Source organism: Hyperolius riggenbachi, chromosome 1 (genome assembly GCF_040937935.1).
Source record: "Hyperolius riggenbachi isolate aHypRig1 chromosome 1, aHypRig1.pri, whole genome shotgun sequence".
NCBI classification, from domain to species: Eukaryota; Metazoa; Chordata; class Amphibia; order Anura; family Hyperoliidae; genus Hyperolius; species Hyperolius riggenbachi.
In genome coordinates, this window is record NC_090646.1 from 139558492 (window position 1) to 139578902 (window position 20411).

At 42.4% G+C, this 20411-nt stretch overlaps 1 protein-coding gene across 5 annotated transcripts in view; it reads left to right on the top strand.

The window, feature by feature from the left end:
• Window positions 1-20411, top strand: part of MICU3 (mitochondrial calcium uptake family member 3) — a 175305-nt gene that overhangs the window by 31884 nt on the left and 123010 nt on the right. For all 5 annotated transcript variants that reach the window (XM_068278620.1, XM_068278616.1, XM_068278618.1 and 2 more), the window contains exons 2-3: window positions 15686-15839; window positions 19697-19728. In XM_068278620.1, coding sequence (XP_068134721.1) covers window positions 15791-15839; window positions 19697-19728 — 81 coding nt within the window. In that variant the 5' untranslated portion in view covers window positions 15686-15790. The remainder of the gene's footprint in view (window positions 1-15685; window positions 15840-19696; window positions 19729-20411) is intronic.

Genomic DNA, 20411 nt, shown 5'->3' on the forward strand with positions numbered 1-20411 from the left:
AGTGATTGCCCCCCTTGTTAAAAAATAACTTAACTGTGGTTTATCACACCTGAGTTCAATTTCTGTAGTCACCCCCAGGCCTGATTACTGCCACACCTGTTTCAATCAAGAAATCACTTAAATAGGAGCTATCTGACACAGAGAAGTAGACCAAAAGCACCTCAAAAGCTAGACATCATGCCAAGATCCAAAGAAATTCAGAAACAAATGAGAACAAAGTACTGTAATTGAGATCTATCAGTCTGGTAAAGGTTATAAAGCCATTTCTAAAGCTTTGGGACTCCAGCGAACCACAGTGAGAGCCATTATCCACAGATGGCAAAAACATGGAACAGTGATGAACCTTCCCAGGAGTGGCTGGCCGACCAAAATTACCCCAAGAGCGCAGAGAAAACTCATCCGAGAGGCCACAAAAGACCCCAGGACAACATCTAAAGAACTGCAGGCCTCACTTGCCTCAATTAAGGTCATTGTTCATGACTCCACCATAAGAAAGAGACTGGGCAAAAACGGTCTGCATGGCAGATATCCAAGGCGCAAACCACTTTTAAGCAAAAAGAACATTAAGGCTCGTCTCAATTTTGCTAAAAAAAATCTCAATGATTGGCAAGACTTTTGGGAAAATACCTTGTGGACCGACGAGAGAAAAGTTGAACTTTTTGGAAGGTGCGTGTCCCGTTACATCTGGCGTAGAAGTAACACAGCATTTCAGCAAAAGAACATCATACCAACAGTAAAATATGGTGGTGGTAGTGTGATGGTCTGGGGTTGTTTTGCTGCTTCAGGACCTGGAAGGCTTGCTGTGATAGATGGAACCATGAATTCTACTGTCTACCAAAAAATCCTGAAGGAGAATGTCCGGCCATCTGTTTGTCAACTCAAGCTGAAGCGATCTTGGGTGCTGCAGCAGGACAATGACCCAAAACACACCAGCAAATCCACCTCTGAATGGCTGAAGAAAAACAAAATGAAGACTTTGGAGTGGCCTAGTCAAAGTCCTGACCTGAATCCTATTGAGATGTTGTGGCATGACCTTAAAAAGGCGGTTCATGCTAGAAAACCCTCAAATAAAGCTGAATTACAACAATTCTGCAAAGATGAGTGGGCCAAAATTCCTCAAGAGCGCTGTAAAAGACTTGTTGCAAGTTATCGCAAACACTTGATTGCTGTTATTGCTGCTAAGGGTGGCCCAACCAGTTATTAGGTTCAGGGGGCAATTTCTTTTTCACACAGGGCCATGTAGGTTTTGAGTTATTTTTCTCACTAAATAATAAAAACCATCATTTACAACTGCATTTTGTGTTCAATTATGTTATCTTTGACTAATAGTTAACGGTTTTTGATGAGCAGAAACATTTAAGTGTGACAAACATGCAAAAGAATAGGAAATCAGGAAGGGGGCAAATAGTTTTTCACACCACTGTATATTTGTTAGGTATACTCCATATTTGTATAAAAATGCTTGTAATAAACTCTAAATACTTATTAATGCCTATTAATTCAAATATGCAGGAGCTGCAGGAATTCCTGTCATTTGGCTGTGAGACTAGGCCAAGAAAAGATGACAATGCTGAAGGCTCCTAAATCAACAAGAAGAACATGGGAACATGGATTTACATTATGGTTGCTGCTGGATTTATTGGAGAGGAACACGAGTGCCAACAGGGCATGTCTCCACATATAGTGCTGACTGCCTTCACACACCTCATACTACATGATCCCCAGTCCAGGATCACTGTAATAATCTCTTCAAATCTTGGCCTGTCCCAGCTTAGGAAAGGCAGTTATTTTGTGTCATCCCAATGGTCCTGTTGGCAATCTGAGGTGGGAGACGAGATAGGGAAAGTGGCAGTTAGGCCCCCTGACACCCACTATGCCCCAGGCACCTGCGTTTGTTGCCATGTAGATGATCCCGCTTTGTTCACAGCACTTTAGCTAAATATAAACCATTGGCCTTCTTTATCGTCACTCACATAGTAATATAATGGAGAGGGAGTGGCATAAGCACATGTGCTTGAGAGAGAAGGATGGGTGAGGATGGTGTTACTTCATGGAAAGAGATGGGATTTGGCCAGGGGCATTTTTAGGCAAAGGCACTGCAGGCCACTGCCTGGAGTGCCATTGGTCCTGGGTTGCCATGCCCCTGAATTAAGCCCCGCCCCTAATTAAGCCATGCCCCATGGGTGTTCTATCTCCTTGGGCCACTTTCAGTTTCCCTGTGTGTCCCTCTATCCCCCGTGCCTCCTTCTGTCTCCCTTTTTGTCTCCTGTCTTCCTTTGTCCCTCATTCCTTCTCATTGTGCCACCTTTAGTCCCCCTGTACAGACAGGGGGAAGCACAGCACTGGACTCCAGCCAATTCTTTCATGAAGCAAGGTGAAACATTTGCATCAGGCACAAAGATTACAGGTGCAGCATTTTTGTAGTGTGTTTACAAGTACAGCATGCAGTCAGAGTAGGAGGAGAAGTGAGAGGAGAGTGAGGTGAAGAGGTCATCATTGGGGAAAAGCAGCTTGTTGTGCTGTGTGAGGAGCCTGACAGTGAGCGAGGAGGGGGAAGGCAGGAGAGCAGAAGTCTTTCATTTGACTTGCACAGCAGAAGGCAGGAGGTGGCACTGCTGTCCTGACTGGGAGAAATGGAGTGGCTAGAGGTGAGCAGTTTGTTTGTCACAGACTCACAGCCTGCCAGTGTGCTATTGTGTTGAGCTGCAGCAAGTCATGTGAGAACATTAAATGAAGCAGAGTAAATTGTTGGGTGCTGTGTGATCATTCCAAATTGGGTGGGGGGGGGGGCATTCTCACAGATTTGCCCCAGGCAGCAAAAAGTCTAAATCCGGCCCCGGGAACAGCGGGTTGTTTGTATCTCAGGGACTCCATGTACTATACATCCACCCTATACATCACTTGGTCTACAGTCTTTAGTGTGTAATGTTGTCTGTTAAGTTGTTTTTTTTTTTGGGGGGGGGGGGAAATGGTGCGACAAAATCGCCCCTGGATTTGCTAGTGATTTCTATCCAGGTTTTCCTCTCTCCTATTTACATTGATACTGCAGATATCCTGGGTTTTGCGCTCCATATCAATTGTTATACTGTATATACAATGCTTGAGAGGGCTCGATGTAAAACTCACACTGGTGCTCATAACTCCTTAACACGCCACTGGTACGTCACATTGTATTTATGCAATTCTGTAACTGCAGGCTTTAGCAATAAGTCTTTGCCTGATGCACGGCTGATTCTGCCTTAAGCGACAGAAGAAAGCACCTAGTGTTTAAGTGTGATTAGAATACCGGACACTAGTAACTTTAAACTAATTCTAGATGAGTACTTTACAGCAAAGTCGGAAGCGATTTGATGTGCTAACCCTGCTGCTGCATTCTGGCAGTGAGGACTGGCTGAAGCTGAGAGATAGTGCAACAAGTTCAATCATCCTGTTTAACATTATTTTCTTACAGTGGGGCTACAAAGTGCTTTTTTAATTTTTATTGTATCAACTGAAATCAAGTAGGAAAATAAGATCAACATTTCAACACGATAAATATTCATGACTGATTTTTTTTTTGTTTATTAAATTACAGTGCCATTAAAACAAAAGCAAATCAAGATAAAAACACTGTTCATATTTGAACTGATTTTTGTAATATTTTTAAGATGAACTGGAGGATTGGGAATCCCTTAATTCTTTTGCAACTTACAGTACTTGATAGTGTTCACTCTGATCCTGCTGTACAGTTATAAGATACCTGAGAGATCAGCTTAGGCCGACTTCACTGACAATGATAATAGAGGTTGATCTAGGAAGGTGGTACAAGGGGGGTAAAGTCCAACCCCAGACCACATACTAGTCATTTGCCCCTAAACAAAATGAGTTGTGATAGGAAAAAAAAAACCTACAATCCTATTATTTGGACTTATGATAGCAGTAATCATGATCCCAAAAGCATACTGAAATGTAATTGGTTTCCCTAAAACTGGCCTTATGGTGGCCATACATGGTACAATTTTTTTCATACAATCTTACCATTTCTATGTAGTATAAGGGTAAATGTAGTGAATACACTGAAAGGATAATTTAGGCAGTTCCCTTTTATTACATAGAAATGGTAAGACTGTATGAAAAAAATTGTACCATGTATGGCCACCATTAGGATGAAATATCCACATTAGACTACAGGCCTGATCCAATTCACTTTTTCTCCTGAGTTTTCTCCTAGGAGATATCTTCACATCTTATCAATAAAATGCCTTTTAAGCCACCAGGAAGCAAGAAAATACTTTTGCTTTTTCAATAGCAGAGTGCTGAAAAGTTATCTCCCAGGAGAAAACTTTTTAGAAAAAGTTTGGTCCGAATGTTAAAGGTGCCCGTCGAAAAGGGAGCAGGAAATCGCCGATAGTAGAATATCTGTAAAATAACCGATATTCTACTACTTAATTATAATAGTAAAATTTTGGCAATTAACCTCTTGACGACCAGCTAACGCCGATTGGCGTAAATTGGTCGTCTGCGGGTTTCCATGGAAACGGTTAGAGCGGCCTTTCCATGTCCGTTCACGGAGGCTGTCTCCGTGAACAGCCGGAGAGCCGCCGATCGTGGCTCGCCGGCAAAATGTAAACACGCGGGCAGGACATCCCCCTAGTGGGGAAAAAAGGGGGTAAGTCTGATCACCCTGGCATAATCCTGATCTGTGCTGCGGGCTGCACAGACAGAAATCCACTGGTCGTCAAGTGGTTAATGACCCAAACTAACCCTACTCTCACACAGAGCCCTCCCTGTACTGATACCTACCCCTAATACACCCCCTCCCCCTGTAGTACCTAACCCTAAGAGCACGGAGATCAGGAGTGGCACATTTTTCTGATAGTTTTTTATGGAAATTGAATGGTTTAGGGTAGATTGTCAATTTCTTGACTTATAGACCAAATCATTTTTTCAGTTTTCAATAATTTTTGTTTTCATAATTGGTGAAAAAATTATCTGCAGTTGCTGCATGTTGCAATTTTAGAGATATTCTATTATCACCCTAACTAACCTGATTCCCACACTCACCCTCCCCCACCTACTACTAACACTAATCTCCCCCCACACACACGCCTAGTGCAGATGGACAATGACCCAAAGCATACTGCAAAAGCAACCAAAGAGTTTTTGAAGGGAAATAGGTAAAATGGTATGCAATGGCCAAGTCAATCAACCTGACTTAATTCCGATTGTGCATGCATTTCACTTGCTGAACACAAAACTGAAGGGAAAGTGCCCCAAGAACGAGCAGGAACTGAAGACAGTTGCAGTAGAGGCCTGGCAGAGCATAACCAGGGATTAAACCCAGCATCTGGTGATGTCTGTGTGTTGCACACTTCAGGCTGTCATTGACTGCAAAGGATTTGCAACCAAGTATTAAAAAGTGAAAGTTTTATTTATGATTGTTATTCTGTCCCATTACTTTTGGTCCCTTAACAAATGGGAGACACATATGCAAACTGTTGTAATATCTTCTCTCCACCGGCAGCTTTTCTCCCTGTCTCTTTTGTCTTGAGGCACCTGTACCGCATGACTAAACGCTAGAGGCCAAACACATCGTTGCATGAACATAGCATGACCACTAGAGGCCTCTACTGTTCGGACTCTAGTGTGTGTCAAGTGACGTGGGTGCCCTGGGAGAGAAGAGACAGGGAGAAGTGCATGTCTCTGCATAGCAGTACAGTTAGTTTAGGCCCTGCATATACTGGCAAACAGATGCAATTTGCACATGCTGTTCCTTTAAATCCATTATATAACAAGTGCTGCTTGGTCCGAGCACACACCTCTGTTTCTATTGTGCAATAGTCATTACAGTTCAAGTTGAGAGACTTGAAAGGTCAAAGTGAAGGACCTCTTTCTGTCACTGAGGTCCTCCTGATACAATTAGCAGCATTAGCACAATCCTGGGTATAGCTTTGTGGCAAAAGTATGTCTGCCAGCCTCAGGGAACAGTGATAGTAGATAGAGGGGAGTCCAAGTGGGACAGGAGGTCCATCAAGCCTCCCATACAAACAGTGCAGACAATGCATACAGTTCCCTCCTGTTTGGCCAGGTCTCTGTCCATTGCGCTGCCATGGCTCCCATTAGTGACCCCTGCTGTTTCTAGTCTAACAGACTCTTTGCTCTCTGGATATCCACTCCTGGCCGTGTATAGCAGGCATGGCCAGGAGTGTTCTGGACATGTGCTTTTCAGAAGTGCCATTCGTGAAGCTTCTGAAGTGCGTATGACCAGAACGCTCCTGGCTGTGACTGCTATATAGAGCTGGGCAGGAGCCCAGGGAGAGCTGAGTCCATCCAGTTAAAGTCACAAATGGTGCCGCAGCATTGCAGTGGACATAATCACACACTGACATAATTCATTGAGCAGCTTGAGGATCAGTTCAGGTGTGCTTAAAAGTAAAAAAAAAAAGGGGGGGGGGGTGAAAAAACATTACCCTCAATGATCTATATGCACTTCAGACCCCTCCAGGTTCCTTGTTACTTCTGGCCTCCCCTCTATCTTGCCACTGTATGCTGGTACTGCCATCAGAACTGCCTTAATTCTTCATGGTATTCCTCTGAGATTTTTGGTCCATATTGACATGATTGCATCATGCAGTGGGCTTCTCCCACATCACATATAATGGCCACACTCATTTTTTTGTCATGACGCACTCCCTGTGGGATGGGAGGGACAAATTATGTGCCACTTGGGGCTTCAAAAACTTTTAGCAGCATCCCTTGCTTTGTGTAACGATGTAATAAGAAAGGCCGGTTGTGAACAAAGCCTTGGGATGCTGATCTCTTCCTGTTTGATTCCATGTGGTGCTCACACACAGCACATCACCTCTGTGAGGTTACACACAGGCAAGTGTAATATAATCAGCCATACTCACATGAAGTGGGTATCCCATGCTTGTTGCCTGATCCTCTTCTGCACTTTTCAACTGGGGTTTCCAGCTTCATCTCAAGTTCACGGATATTTCAACAGCACTGGGAAATTGTTCATGACGTCTAATTATTTATTTACTCACTTTCTAACGGGTCATGACAAAAAAGCTGCCTGCAAACACCATCACTATTGCCCAATCTGACTACTTATGGTCACATTTGGAAAGGCTATGGTAGTATATTTCGTTCAGCAATCAATGGTCAGAAATGATCACTTGGTTGTAAACACAGTGGGTTGCAAAAGTATTCGGCCCCCTTGAAGTTTTCCACATTTTGTCATATTACTGCCACAAACATGAATCAATTTTATTGGAATTCCACATGAAAGACCAATACAAAGTGGTGTACACGTGAGAAGTGGCACGCAAATCATACATGATTCCAATTTTTTTTTTTACAAATAAATAACTGCAAAGTGGTGTGTGCATAATTATTTGGCCCCCTTTCATCTGAGTGCAGTTAGTTGCCTATAGACATTGCCTGATGAGTGCTAATGACTAAATAGAGTGCACCTGTGTGTAATCTAATGTCAGTACAAATACAGCTGCTCTGTGAGGGCCTCAGAGGTTGTCTAAGAGAATATTGGGAGCAACAACCCCCGTGAAGTCCAAAGAACACACAAGACAGGTCAGGGATCAAGTTATTGAGAAATTTAAAGCAGGCTTAGGCTACAAAAAGATTTCCAAAGCCTTGAACATTCCACGGAGCACTGTTCAAGCGATCATTCAGAAATGGAAGGAGTATGACACAACTGTAAACCTACCAAGACAAGGCCAGCCACCTAAACTCACAGGCCGAACAAGGAGAACGCTGATCAGAAATGCAGTCAAGAGGCCCATGGTGACTCTGGACGAGCTGCAGAGATCTACAGCGCAGGTGGGAGACTCTGTCCATAGGACAACTATTAGTCATGCACTGTACAAAGTTGGCCTCTATGGAAGAATGGCAAGAAGAAAGGCATTGTTAACAGAAAGCATAAGAAGTCCCGTTTGCAGTTTGCCACAAGCCATGTGGGGTACACAGCAACCATGTGGAAGAAGGTGCTCTGGTCAGATGAGACCAAAATGGAACTTTTTGGCCAAAATGCAAAACGCTATGTGTGGCGGAAAAGTAACACTGCACATCACTCTGAACACACTATCCCCACTGTCAAATGTGGTGGCAGCATCATGCTCGGGGAGTGCATCTCTTCAGCAGGGACAGGGAAGCTGGTCAGAGTTGATGGGAAGATGGATGGAGCCAAATACAGGGCAATCTTGGAAGAAAACCTCCTGGAGACTGCAAAAGACTTGAGACTGGGGTGGAGGTTCACCTTCCAGCAGGACAACTACCCTAAACATAAAGCCAGGTCAACAATGGAATAGTTTAAAACAAAACATATCTATGTGTTAGAATGGCCCAGTCAAAGTCCAGATCTAAATCCAATTGAGAATCTGTGGCAAGATCTGAAAACTGCTGTTCACAAACGCTGTCCATCTAATCTGACTGAGCTGGAGCTGTTTTGCAAAGAAGAATGGGCAAGGATTTCAGTCTCTAGATGTGCAAAGCTGGTAGAGACATACCCTAAAAGACTGGCAGGTGTAATTGCAGCAAAAGGTGGTTCTACAAAGTATTGACTCAGGGGGCCGAATAATTACGCACACCCCACTTTGCAGTTATTTATTTGTAAAAAAAATGTTTGGAATGATGTATGATTTTCGATCCATTTCTCACATGTACACCACTTTGTATTGGTCTTTCACGTGGAATTCCAATAAAATTGATGCATGTTTGTGGCAGTAATGTGACAAAATGTGGAAAACTTCAAGGGGGCCGAATACTTTTGCAACCCACTGTATCTTCAAATTCGCTATTCATCTTTCTAAAATAAGGTAGAGGCCGGATATCCCTTTTGACTCTTTCTCCCACCCATTTCCATAGGAATTAGTATACACCAAACAGCTAAAGCTGGCACACTTGTTCACATACCGGTAATACTCCTTTATAAGACAAATCCTTAACATTTCTGGAACGCTTGCGTTTTGCTGGTCTCAAGGGCACGCGGTGCATCTTTTGCATCAGTGCAATTTGATTTACAGCATTTCGGGATAATAGTGCATGCTGCATTTGTTGTGTGCTTGCAATTGGCTGCTATTCACTTGTTTTAATAGCGGCCAAAAGTTGTGGGGAAAAATGCATTTAAATAAAGAAAATCACATTGCTGTGATCATGATTTTTGGGTGTAGAAGGGTTCTTAGATCTTACACCTGCAACTACCATTAACCTCTCTAGCGGTATAATTATTTCCGCGTTTTAGGTTTTTTTTAAAGCGGTCCAATTTTTTTTACAAGCTTTTAGACCATAAAAGTAGGGGAAAAAATCATACTACAGTGAGATCTGCAGGAGCCCCTGCACAGACTCCCTGGGATCCAGCACGGTAATTCTCCTTTCGTCCTCCAGGTGGCGCTGTACCCTTATAGTTAGATCGCTGTCTGTAGTCATGACGGCAAACGGCTATCTCACCTCAGGGATTCAGAGCCTCAGAGGACTGGAAGAAGAATGGCTGCCAGTGTCTAGATCCCGGGGGAGGTGAGTTAGAAACACCGATGCGCTGTGTCTGCATATCTCCTGCTACTTAGGCTACCTCGAGATTTAGGATTACTGTTCCTGGCTTCTTTTTTCCACCCTGAGCCTGACTCGTGGTTACCGCCAAGAAGGTCAAAGTATTCTTAATTTAATTTACATATCATATGCATCATTTATTTTCAAAACCTTAACAAATGCATTCATAGAATATTTTGTGGTCGTAGGGTTCTTTGACACTGATTATGTTTGTGCTGTGCTTTCTGATGCAATTCCGATGAAACGTGATTCACAAAATGCAGCACACAGAGTTTTAGGCTCCTTCCCCACCTGTGTGTTGCCAATGGCATTTTTAGCAATATACAATCATGCAATCTGCAGGGACATCAGAAGTGCATAGACTGCACTCTCTGATGTATCTATCAATCTATTGTGATCCACCATGGAATCCCAACACATGGTTGCAGACAAAAATAAGCAAAATCATAGTGATTGCCATTCATTATAATGGAATCGCAATCGCATCAGCGAAAATCACATAGCGATGCACACATTGTTTCCTGGCATTATGGCATACCTGCCCAAAGTGACCTCAATGGAATATCAGCACTGAGCGCTAGTGTGAAAGCTGCCATTGAACCCCCATGCCCACATTTTATAGGCAAACCCCTATCGTTCACCCAGCAATGAGAAAGACAGAGAAACACTCCTGTTCATTGGAATTAGGCCTTAATTACATTTGGATATGCTGGTATGGTCTAACTCATAATCTGTTTTCTTTTTGGTTCATGAATAAGGTGAACATTAGCTCCAAGACTTGAAAATTACCTTTCTCTAAACTGAATGAAATATCATTTGCACATACAGTATGTATGTGCAGATACTTGGGAAGATGCACAACCATATAAAATACCTGCTCGCATGGCCGGATTTACCATAAGGCACTGTAGGCACATGCCTACAGGTGCCTAATGATGGAAAGGTGGCTCACTTTCCTCCCCTAGGGCCACCTTCCCTATGCAGAGTCCTAAGCAAAGCATAAATGAGAGGTTACTCACCCAGCTCTCGCCATTCCACTAACGAGATCTCCCTTCAGTCGGGGGCACCTATAGCTACTTAATATTGAGGATAGTTCTGGCTACCTAATAATAAAGGTCACCTGTAGCTACCTAGGACAGCTTGGAAAGCCAGCACACTTGTGGTGTGTTCAGCAGGTGTTTGTAGGTCCATGGTGGGCGAAGTCTAGGGTGCCAGGACATCTGTGCCTATAGGCTCCTGTGAGGTAAATCTGAGCCTGACGACAGTGAAAGTATCTATGGTTCCACATATACAAAGTGTGTGTTTGGTCTTCAGTATATTAGTCTTAACTAAAATAAACCATGGCACTCTTAGGTTAAACAAGTCAAGTTGGTCTGCGTGGAGTAAATAAATGAATGGCAGTGCAAGCAAAGGTAATCTATTTCTACCATATGCCCGCTGACCTCAGGGTGTTCCCACCTTACTGCCGTCACATGATCATGTGCAAGTATCTATGGGATGGTGAAAGACAGGCCATTGTGTAGGGCCTAGATAACTGATATAATTGTTTCAGTTTACCTGTTTAGGATATTATCAGCTTGTAGGCATCAGTATCCTCTGTCAGGCAGCGAATCCCTTATCTGGCATTTAATCTTGTCTGTATGGGAAAACCAAATATTTTGCCCGCTGAGTGAAACTTTTGAATTAGTGACCCAATGTAACGTGAGACAATGACTTGGCAGTGAACCTTTTCTCTTCTTACCTATAGTATAATGAAGTAACATAACCATTGAAGACCTAGCATCAGCTAGATTGATCTACTGCATTGTGTTTGCTGAGAATTCCCACATCTAACGCTACACAAACTACTTTCCAAATGGCTATTGACAAAGGTGCTAAACACTCTATTGTGTCTGATGTCAGATTAAAAGAAAATTATGGACTTAACAGTCTTTTGTAAGACCTTTAATACCAGAACTGATCAAATCTCTAAAGATGCCCATACAACAGACAATTTATAGGCAGATTGACCAAGAGACAGATCTCTTTCTGATCAAATCTGATCAGAGAGAGATCTGATGCCTGCCCATACACCACAGGCTGATTCCCGATCAATGTCAGCATGAAATCTATCAGGACTCAGTATTGTGACACCACCATGGGCCACCTGATGTAAATGGTGCCTTGTGGTGTATGCTTTGCTTGTCGGTGTCCACCGCTGGCTCCATGCCCCATCCTCTGTCCACATACATGCGCCCCACGTGGTTGCCAGCATAATGTGGTCACGTGTGTGATGTCACACCACGTGGGCCACGTGTATGTGGACGAAGGAAGGAGAAGGGAGCAGACACTGACAGGTGAAGCATACTGCACAGGCACCAGGGGGCACATTTTACACTGGAGGGGGGGGCAGCACCAGGATTCCATTGCATTCGTCGCTTATTAAATTAGTACATAGCAAAGAAATGAGCGGGGCTCAGCGCACCTCTGATTGTAGTCCATTCGGAGGCGGCCTGGTGATGCGCTGATCCACCTTTTGCGCAATTTTCAATTTTCGATTTTATTTGGTAGCGCACCAAGGCTATGCATATGCATAGGTTAGGATTTAGTTAGTGTTAGGTCCCCTCCCATAGGGGGATGACTTCTCCGCAGTGGGAGGGACGAGTACTTAACAATTTGCATGCAAGCTGTTCCAGGAAACCAACATCCTCCAGTGGTAGACAGGTTATGTGTATGCTAGGTGTGTATTTTATCCCACAAGTGGGACTTGCACTCTCTTGCAGGTAGGCACTTATCTGTTTTTAAGTAGCGCTGTTAATTTCTTTGCTATGTAATAGTTCAATCTTAAAGCTAAGTACCTAGGAAAATACCATTACAGTCAGTTTAACCACTTCACCACTGAGGGGGTTTACCCCCTGACCACCAGAGCAATTTTCACCTTTCAGCGCTCCTTCCATTCATTCGTCTATAACTTTATCATTACTTATCACAATTAAACGATCTATATCTTGTTTTTTCCACCACTAATTAGGCTTTCTTTAGGTGGGACATTATGCCAAGAATTATTTTATTCTAAATGTGTTTTAATGGGAAAATAGGAAAAATCGGGGAAAAAATTAATTATTTTTCAGTTTTCAGCCATTATAGTTTTTAATTAATGCATGCTACTGTAATTAAAATCCATGAAATGTATTTGCCCTTTTGTCCCGGTTATAAAACTGTTATAAAATTGTCCCTATCACAATGTTTGGCGCCAATATTTTATTTGGAAATAAAGGTGCATTTTTTTCAGTTTTGCGTCCATCCTTAATTACAAGCCCACAGTTTATAAAGTAACAGTGTTGTACCCTCCTGACAGAAATATTTAAAAAGTTCAGTCCCTAAGGTAACTATTTATGTATTTTTTTTATTGTACATTTTTTTATTTTTTTTTAATTACAAAAAAAAAAAAAAAATTGGGAGTGGGAGGTAATGAGTTAATTTTTTGTGTAAAAGTAATTTATTTGTATGTGAAAAATGTGTAGGGTGTAGTTTTACTATTTGGCCACAAGATGGCCACAGTAACTTTTTGTTTTAATGCGACCTCCAAGCGTCCTTCCGGAAGCTTGGAGGAAGTACTTGGAGGCTGGGTAAGATCACAATGATCTCGCTGCCCATCGGAGAGCAGCGGATCATTGCGGGGCTTAGATCAACGAACGGGCGGCAGCGTGTTTACTAGCGGCGGGCAGCGTGTTTACGAGCGGGAGCGCGGACAGCGGCGGGAGTGCGCAAAGTACGGATTTCTCCGTCCCTGGGGGTTAAAGGATGGAAAAAGGGACTGAGAAATTAGTACGCGTGGGGGGAAAGTGGTTAAATTTCACATAGAAGCTCATTGATATAAATGAAGTTTTACCTTCTGCAGTCTGAGATGAAAAAACAATTTCCTGTCAGTCCGCAGAGCTCACCGCAGCTCAGTTTGGCATGCTGATAATGCTCCCAGGTGAAAATGAAAATAAACCTTCTAACCCTTTCTTGTACTTAAAAAAAAAAAGTGAGTTTGTTCTTAGAAGTTATAATAGTGAGGCTACCTATTGAAAAAAATTAGTATTAACCCTTGCACTGGAGGCTTGCACGCACTTGCAGCAATGTCTAACGCACAGCAATAAAAACAACCCTCCCCCCCCCCCCCCCCCAAAAAAAAAGTGGAGGATCTTAGTTCTCCAAAAATGTTGCAGCATTCTTAGATAAAGCCAGCCCACCAAAATCATCAAGTTTCCCACCTTAGAATCGGTCCACTCATACCAGCAAGCAAGTAGATCATTCAGACTGGAAGTGACTGGGGTTCTCAACCTTTAAATAAAGGGAACACACACGTATGCATCCAAGCAGCCTTTCAAGGAGGTACAAACTCCCTATTACGCCATTACAATAATGAGCTGTATTGGTATAAGGATAGGAGAGCTACAGCTTGAGGCCTGGCCAACATGGCTTCCAGAGGCATTCCAACATACAAGATAACTGTGCTCATCCTACGCATATGGTCTACAGGCTTCCTGGTCCCCCTTCAGACCACTGACCTATCTTAAAGACCCTCTTTACCTACTTGACTCAGCGCAAGTCAAATAGATTCTTCTGACCATGGATGAGCATATCCCTACTGGACATGTGCCAATAAAGTCTGCAAAGTAGAACAAAGCTGCTTTTTCCTTCGTGCACAAACGCTTCATTCTACTGGGCATGAGTGGAAGATACATGTTCCACTCATGAATAGGTAAAGAGTGTTCCTATGATAGATCAGTGGGCTGAAGGAGGGTCCAAAAAGCCTTTTTTGAGACTTCAGGTGTACTTTGAAAAGAAGCCTGGACAGGGTGTGAAAGATCCCCTAATGCTGGCCGTATTTGGGTCAGTAGCGGCCCAGTAATTCACACAAGGGATTACTTCTTGTTCCTGAAAAAGTACTGTAGTTATCTGTGACAGCAGAACACAGAGATTTGTGTATCATTCAGATTCAATGGGGTTTCTTGAGTGAAAATAACTATTTCATTATATAAGTTATTTTAATTCAGTCATAAATCCCTTAAATCTGTTCCTTTTCTCATTTAGCTCTAGGTTTTCAGTTGAGCTTTTAAATTAATATGATTGGAATATCTGGAGTAAATGTATTCATTTTATATTTAAGATATGTGTATATGTTTAGGACTGTCTTCTTCTGAGTTTAAAGACCAACTCCAGCTGTATTTCTGGTCCCCATTCAGTGTCAGAAATTTGTATTGCCTGTGGATAATCTCTGTTACTACCTGATGTCCAATAAGTAACTTTAAAAGTACCTAGTCAGGAGGAGTATTTACATCAGCCCTTTCCTGCAGCACAGACATTCCAACCTTAAAACTGCAGTCTTCTCATATAGCTGGGGCCCCAACTTGCAGTCAGAAATAGTGTTTTGGTCAAGGGCTCTGCCTCTAAAATAGGAAACCAGGGTTTCGAATCTCAATTCTACCTATTCAGTAAGCAGTCCTTGGGCAAGACTCCCTAATTGACTGGTCTTTGTGGCTGCGGCTCTCAAGTGCTTTGAGTCCAACAGGAGAAAAACGCTGTACAAATGTTGGATTTATTATTAAAAACATAATAATGCTAAGCCAAATGGCAGCAGCAGCTCCACTTACTTCAACTGGGCTATTTCAGGTCACATGATCAAAACTTTAAAACAAAATGTTAAGCTGGAGAAGACTTGTTTGACATTTGAACACACTGTTTACTAAACCATAAATGGTATATTTAGGATTTTAATAGTCATCATACTATCCTATGGTAATACTGTTCTTCCTTTTTCTTTACTTGTTTCTGTGTGTGTGTGTGTGTCTGTGTCTGTGTGTGTGTGTGTGTGTCTGTGTCTGTGTGTGTGTGTGTGTGTGTGTGTGTGTGTGTGTCTGTGTGTGTGTGTGTGTGTGTGTGTGTGTGTGTGTGTGTGTGTGTGTGTGTGTGTGTGTGTGTGTGTCTGTGTGTGTGTGTGTGTCTGTGTCTGTGTGTGTGTGTGTGTGTGTCTGTCTGTGTGTGTGTGTGTGTGTGTGTGTGTGTGTGTGTGTGTGTGTGTGTGTGTGTAGTGTGTGTTTTCCTTATTTTGACTATGAGTTCTGTTGCTGTTGTCTTGGAACTAAGCCCACATGGTCTTTTTTTCCCACAGAACCCAGCTGACAGGTCAGACTCGGAGGATCTGGATGTTTTTGCTAGTTCCCGAGAGCAGCGTTTCCGCGTATTTGCATCATTAGAGTATGAAGGACAGTTGTATATGACCCCAAGGGATTTTCTAGAATCAGTAACTACAGATGAACCAAGGCGTAAGTATTATGTTTATTATTATTATTGTTGTTGTTGAATATGCTCAGTTTGGTATATTAAGATGTGACCGCAGATACATTCAAACTCACAATAGTGCCCATAAATATCAAACACGGGCAAGCTCGGCTGACCATTTTGGTTCCCTAGGTGACTAGTTCATGTCATCTCCTCCCACTTTCCCCTTATGCGATTTGTATATTGCACTGCTGGAATAATTTATCTCATCTTGTGCAAAGACTGAAAGGACTTTCCGTTTCGTATGTTAGAAATGTATACTCTACACCGGGAGACTCTATTTATGTGTTTCATTAAAGTGGAACTCAACTCAGAACTTCCTTTCTGCTGTAAAAGATTAGCCATGGCATGGTAACCTTTATGGGGGGAAAAAAATCTTCATTATAACATTCGGAAATCCTAAAAAAAACTGACGTTTTACTTGGTTTCACTTTTACAGAATGCACTGAAAGGGTTAAGCCTCAGTGTTTACTATATGGTGAGCTGCCTAAGCACAGCTATTCTGCCTATTTACAGTTGCTCATAAGAACTAATTAGACACCTTAATCTGCCTGAAGAAACACAGAACACAAAGAAGTGAACTTCTTCAGCAATTATAAGTGAAATAAATAATTTTAATTGTGGGCTGTGCAAGAGTTCAGGTCCGCTTTGAACACCTTCATACTCTGAGAATCTATGATAAAGAAAGCCGTATAGGAGGGATGTGGTACTATCACTTCTATATGTGAACCTCTCTTCAGAGCAATTAAGTTCAGTTTGGCTAAAACCAATGGAAAATATAACATGCTGGTCCACCTTTGGAACCACAGGGATATATCACAGTCTATGAAATGTAGCAGGGATCCATGCCCTGCTAGGTAGATTTTTGTTCTGTGGAGTCTCCCATCAGGTCTGCTATGGGTAATACGGTTTCTGACTGGTGAAAATGTCTAGATAGGTGGGTCATTAATGGTTTAAGTATCCCTGGAATACAATGTGTCCTGAGCTTGAGAAAGGACCTTGTCTGAAACACTGTGTGTCACTATGATCCAGCCCAACTATATCATGATTTTAAGTTGAAGATAAAGACTTAAAGAGAAACTCCAACCTAGAATTGAACTTTATCCCAATCAGTAGCTGATACACCCTTTTACATGAGAAATAGAATGCTTTTCACAAACAGACCATCAGGGGGCGCTGTATGACTGATTTTTGTGCTGAACCCCCTCCCACAAGAAGCTCTGAGTACAGTGGTACTCTGGGCAAACTGCCACAATGTAACAATGTTCACAGACAGGAATTAGCTGTTTACAGCTGTCTCTAACAGCCAAAACAGCTAGGAGCAGCTACATAACCTGCCCACAGTAAAAATGTCGCCATGTAATAAATGTCAGAATGTAAATCGGGGAGAGGAAAGATTTTACAATGAGAAAACGCTGACTAAATTATTTATACATAATTATGGTAAAAAATGAAGCACTTTTTTACTACATTATTTTCACTGGGGTTCCTCTTTAAAGGGGCACCATGGCAAAAAAATTTAATTTAATTTAAAATATGTGCAAAACCTGTCGCTTCTGTCAGACTTCTACTACCTACTGTAAGTGACAGCAACATAGGAGAAAAATAATTTATGCCTCATTTTACTCTGGAAAAATGTACTTCTTATTTGTTTATGTTTGCACATATTTTAAATTTTACAATTTTTCACCATAGTGCCCCTTTAAAGAGTTTTGTTTTCGACAGTGTGGTTTCCTGCTACATTCCTCTCTTTAAAGCATGTACCATTTATTTGACTTGAAGCTTGTACACATATTAAATTAACAATGCCCTTAACCTCCTTGGCGCTAACCCCGTGTCTGACACGGGGTAAGCCGCCGGAGGGTGCCGCTCAGGCCCTGCTGGGCCGATTTACATAATTTTTTTTTCAAACACGCAGCTAGCACTTTGCTAGCTGCGTGTTTGGTCTGATCGCCGCCGCCGATGCGCCGCTACCCGCTGCGGATACAGGCCCCCCCCCGCATACCCCTTGCGCAGCCTGGCCAATCGCCGCCAGGCTGCGCTATGGGGTGGATCGGGACTCCCTGTGACGTCACGACGTCCATGACGTTGATGACGTCACTCCGTTCGTCGCCATGGCGATGGGGGAAGCCCTCAAGGAAATCCCGTTCAGAACGGGATTTCCTTATGGGCAAGCGGCGCCGGCGGCGATCGGAGGGGACGGGCGGACGCCGTGGGGAGGGGGGAAGCATGTAGCTAGCGCTAGGCTAGCTACATGCTAAAAAAAAAAAAGGTGAAAAAAACCCTCCCGCGGCTGCGCAGCCGTGGGAATTGTACCGCCTGGGAGGTTAATGGCTGTTGTCGCTCAGTCATTAGGACAGTATTTTGGGGAGTGGGGACTATTAACTATTAAGATGGGCTCTATGTACTGTTCAATGGAGTGTGGAAGCCCCTTAGTCTTTAATAGTGAAAGGTAGAAAGAACACATAATAATTCTGTCCACCTTGAATCACAATATTTTCTGTATTTTCTGCTATAGAGTCAAGCCAATACTGCAAAGGTGCATACACATGCTACATCCATGTACATGTGCCCCCAAGCTTGGTAAAGATCCAGAAAGCCAGATCTTTGAACAACAGTGGAAGTCACTGTTGTCCCTCCTCCCCATAGCTGTTTTTGTGCTGTAGCAGAGTGGGACGTCTTAAAGAGGAACTCCAGTGAAAATAATGTAATAAAAACGTGCTTCATTTTTACAATAATGATGTATAAATGATTTAGTCAGTGTTTGCTCATTGTAAAATCTTTGAAGTCCCTGATTTACATTCTGACATTTATCACATGGTGACATTTTTACTGCTGGCAAGTGATGTAGCTGCTGCTTGCTGTTTTGGCAGTTGGAAACAGCTGTAAACAGCTATTTCCCACAATGCAGCAATGTTCACAGACAGGAAACTGCCAGGAGTACCACGGTCCTCAGAATTTCTTGTGGGAGGGGTTTCATCACAATATCAGTCATACAGCGCCCCCTGATGGTCTGTTTGTGAAAAGGAATAGATTTCTCATAAAAAAGGGGGTGTCAGCTACTGATTGGGATTAAGTTCAATTCTTGGTCGTAGTTTCTCTTTAACATTGCTCGGCTCTCAAACTGTCACCCAAAGTCCCAATCTCTTCAGATTACAACCATTGTGCATGTGTACGTACCTTAAGACACCAGTTGAGAAGAGTATTTCCCAATTTAACACTATTAGCTATCCTTAGTCCTTAGAGCCATTCTTCACCACATTTTTTGAACTTGATGGACAGGTGTCTTTTTTTCCGCCAAACTAAGTATGTAAGTATGTTGTCAGGGACACTTTCTGGCTGTGTGTGAATAGAGCTTCCTTACCAGTGTGACCAATCGCTAGACCTTGAAGGTGCGTACACACCAAACTACTGATGTCGCCCTCTGGGGATCAGAACCCGATCCCCTTTTGTGGCATTGCTGGGCTCAGATGTACAGACATGTGTCAGCTGTGTTGCTGACGACGCTGTATACTGCTATGCGGTGCTGGTGGTGGGAGGACGAAGCAGTGCATGCATAACGAGCCGCCGCCGCTGGGGGAGTGGCTCAAACAATAAAGGTGGACTGGAGGTGGGCCGATCAGCTGACTTGAGTCATGAGGATTCACAAAAATCAACATATCAGTCGTTTGAATGGGTGTACTTTTCAGTTAAGGGCAGCCATAATATGTATTTTTTGCCAAATTCCACTTCTGCAGAAGTAATATAAACTTTAAAACTGAAAAAGAAAACATGAAGAAATATGTATCTACAGTAAAAGTGCCACAAATATTTTTCATTAACATTTTTTTTTTCTTTTCAGTTCGTAAAAAGTGGAAAACACTTTCAAGACAAGTAAGTATTTACCAGCAAATACTGAATATTATAGTCCACACCTAAAGTGACATTAATAAGTATAAATTTTGTCAAATTTTGTAATTTTTGGGTACTGTTTATTTTTTTCAATCAAAAATGTAGAAAAAAAACATTTAACTGAAAAGATTTATAAACTGTTTTGAGTATAATTTCATATTATATCATTAATAATAAGTGAAAAGTAGAAAGACCGCTTGCTTTTTCCAAGGCCGACTGCACAGTGCTCGACCCAAGACAACCAATCCGGTAACAACAATGATGAAGAAAAACACCCACACTAAGTCCAAAAATATTGAATCTTTACTGTGGACATATCCAATAAAAATGACCAGAAATCTTGACAAGCTAGTTGTGATTGCTGGTCAATTTTATTTAATAGATCCACAATAAAGATTTTATATTTGTGGGCATAGTGCAGACCTTTCTTTTCTCCATTAAAGAGACTCCGTAACAAAAATTGCATCCTGTTTTTTATCATCCTACAAGTTCCAAATGCTATTTTAATGTGTTCTGGCTAACTGCAGCACTCTATACTATCACTGTCTCTGTAATAAATCAATGTATCTTTCCCCTGTCAGACTTGTCGGCCTGTGTCTGGAAGGCTGCCAAGTTCTTCAGTGTTGTGGTTCTGCTATGAACTCACCCTTCCAGGCCCCTCTCTG